Source organism: Otolemur garnettii, unplaced genomic scaffold, assembly GCF_000181295.1.
Source record: "Otolemur garnettii isolate 467f Iridium unplaced genomic scaffold, OtoGar3 scaffold00245, whole genome shotgun sequence".
Classification (NCBI taxonomy): Eukaryota; Metazoa; Chordata; class Mammalia; order Primates; family Galagidae; genus Otolemur; species Otolemur garnettii.
In genome coordinates, this window is record NW_003852640.1 from 147,493 (window position 1) to 150,008 (window position 2,516).

At 55.5% G+C, this 2,516-nt stretch overlaps 1 protein-coding gene across 2 annotated transcripts in view; it reads left to right on the plus strand.

Moving 5' to 3' along the window:
- Positions 1–2,174, plus strand: part of ZNF517 (zinc finger protein 517) — a 7,211-nt gene extending 5,037 nt beyond the window's left edge. For both annotated transcript variants that reach the window (XM_023508334.1, XM_012813043.2), the window contains one exon: positions 365–2,174. In XM_023508334.1, the coding sequence (XP_023364102.1) occupies positions 365–1,593 (1,229 nt within the window). In that variant the 3' untranslated portion in view covers positions 1,594–2,174. The remainder of the gene's footprint in view (positions 1–364) is intronic.
- Positions 2,175–2,516: the final 342 nt, after the last annotated feature.

The window sequence follows — 2,516 nt, forward strand, 5'->3', positions numbered from 1 at the left end:
TTTTTTTTTTGCGGTTTTTTGCTGGGGCCGGGTTTGAACCTGCTACCTCCCGTATATGGGGCCAGTGCCCTACTTCTTTGATCCACAGGCGCTACCCAGGTGAGCCATGATTTTAAAACATCTTGCAAGAATTTCTCAAACCGTCCTATATTTCTGACATAAAGCTTCTGTTTTTACTTTACTTGATCATTTCAGAGTATAGATGTGTATTGTACACCTCGAGTATATATGATTTTAGTCATTCACATGTCCCTGAAGCTAGAGAGAAAAGACTTAGAAAAAGAAAAGATTGTCTTGAAGTAAGAGAGCCTTTGTTGTGAGCGTGAAGGCTGGACCATCCTTTGTTTTCTGTTTATTATATCAGATTCTGGGATGGAGTATGGCATGGCAGAGAATTCCATGAGGAGGGCCATCTCTAAGCAAGCTGGACTGTCGGGCAGGGCTTGGGGCTGCCTCTCCCAGAGGGCCCCCAAGCTACCCAGCCCGGATGGCAGTCCTGAGGACAGGTCAGATAAGCGACGCCTCCTGCCCAGAGCTCAGGCAGGGGAGCTAAGCACCTCACCCGCGTCTCTGCAAGAAGAGTGGGGTCACCCGCCTGCCGGGAGCTCAGCCGCCAGTGCACAGAGGGGCTACAGGTGCGAGTGTGGCAAGGTGTTTAGGTATCAGTCGCTGCTGCTACGACACCGCGTGATTCACACGGGGGCCAAGCCCTTCCAGTGCACCGAGTGCGGCAAGGCTTTCACACAGAGCTCCATCCTGCTGCGGCACCAGCTGATCCACACTGAGGAGAAGCCCTTTCAGTGCAGTGAGTGCGGCAAGGCCTTCCGGCAGAGTGCACAGCTGGCGTCCCACAGCCGGGTACACACCCAGGAGCGGCCCTACGCCTGCAGCGAGTGCGGCAAGGCCTTCAGCCGCAGCTCGCGGCTCCTGCAGCACCAAAAGTTCCACACCGGGGAGAAGGCCTACGAGTGCGGTGAGTGCGGCAAGGCCTTCTGCCGCCGCTTCACCCTCAACGAGCACCGGCGAATCCACAGTGGGGAGCGTCCCTACAGCTGCCGTCGCTGTGGCCAGTGTTTCATCCGGGGGGCCTCGCTCCTGAAGCATCGTAGGCTGCATGCCGAGGAGAGCCTGCAGGACGGCCGCGGGGTGAGCCCCTTGCCCGTGGCGGCACCTAAGGCCCACACCGGGGACAAGACCCACGAATGCACTGTGTGCCAGAGGCCATTCAGGCACAACTCCCTGCTCCTGCTGCACCAGCGGCTCCACACCGGCGAGAAGCCGTTTGCCTGCTTGGAATGCGGCAAGGCTTTTAGCCGCAAATCAAACCTCACTCTGCACCAGAAGACCCACACTAAAGAGAAGCCCTTCATGTGCACGGAGTGTGGCAAGGCTTTCCGCAGGAGCTACACACTGAATGAGCACTACCGGCTCCACAGTGGCGAGCGGCCATACAGGTGCCGAGCGTGCGGGAGGGCCTGCAGCCAGCTGTCTACCCTAATCCAGCACCAGAAGGTCCACCGCCGAGAGCACCTGGAGGGAGGAGAGGGGAGGAAGGGCAGGCGGGTGCCCTGCTGGACTGCCCGTAGGCAGTGACAAACAGGCAGAGGATCCACTTACCCCCAGGGACCCCAAAAGAGAAAGCTGTTCTAAGCATGCAGCAAAGCAAGGGGCCAGGGATGGCCTATGCCAAACGGAGCATAAAGAGCAAGATGAAGATGGGCAGGACAGGGAGGGCGAGCCTGGGGTGAGTCACGCCGGCCTCAGCCCAAGAGTGGTGAGGCTGTGTGCCTGGCTACCAGGACAGCAGTTCTCTGAGCCCTGGTGGGTCTGTCCCTGATACACACCAGGCTCTAACAAGCTGTGTTTTTCTTTTTGCACATGTTTATTTTCTAAATATTGACTTGTGATCAGACAAAAAAAGGGTTTTGTTGGCTTAGCTATATACTTATTATTAAGATTGGCCAGGAATACCAGAGTCTGCTTGAAGGGGCAGGGACACAGAGACACCTGGAAGTCACAGGTGGACTGAGGGTGCAGATGTACCAGTGGCAGAGGCCAGGGCCTCAGGTGGGGCTGTGTGTGACTATAGGGACCTGCCTTCTCTGGGTCTGTCTGCAGAAGGAGATCTTCTGTGAGGTCTTGCTGGTAAGTGAGGAAGTTTTTTTCTTTTGAGACAGAGCCTCAAGCTATCCCCCTGGGTAGAGTGCTGTGGCATCAAACCTCACAGCAACCTCCAACTCCTGGGCTCAAGCGAGTCTCCTGCCTCAGCCTCCCAAGTAGCTTGGGACCACAGGCACCCACCACAATGCCCGGCTATTTTTTTTTGGATGCAGCCATCATTGTTGTTTGGGGGCCCGGGCTAGATTTGAACCCGCCACCTTAGGTGTATATGGCTGGCACCTTAGCCACTTGAGCCACAGGTGCCGAGCCTTAATGGTCATTCTTGTAGGGTACATTTATTATGTGATAAAAGATAAACAGCATACAAAGAATATTAGTGGCTTTGGCATTTTAAT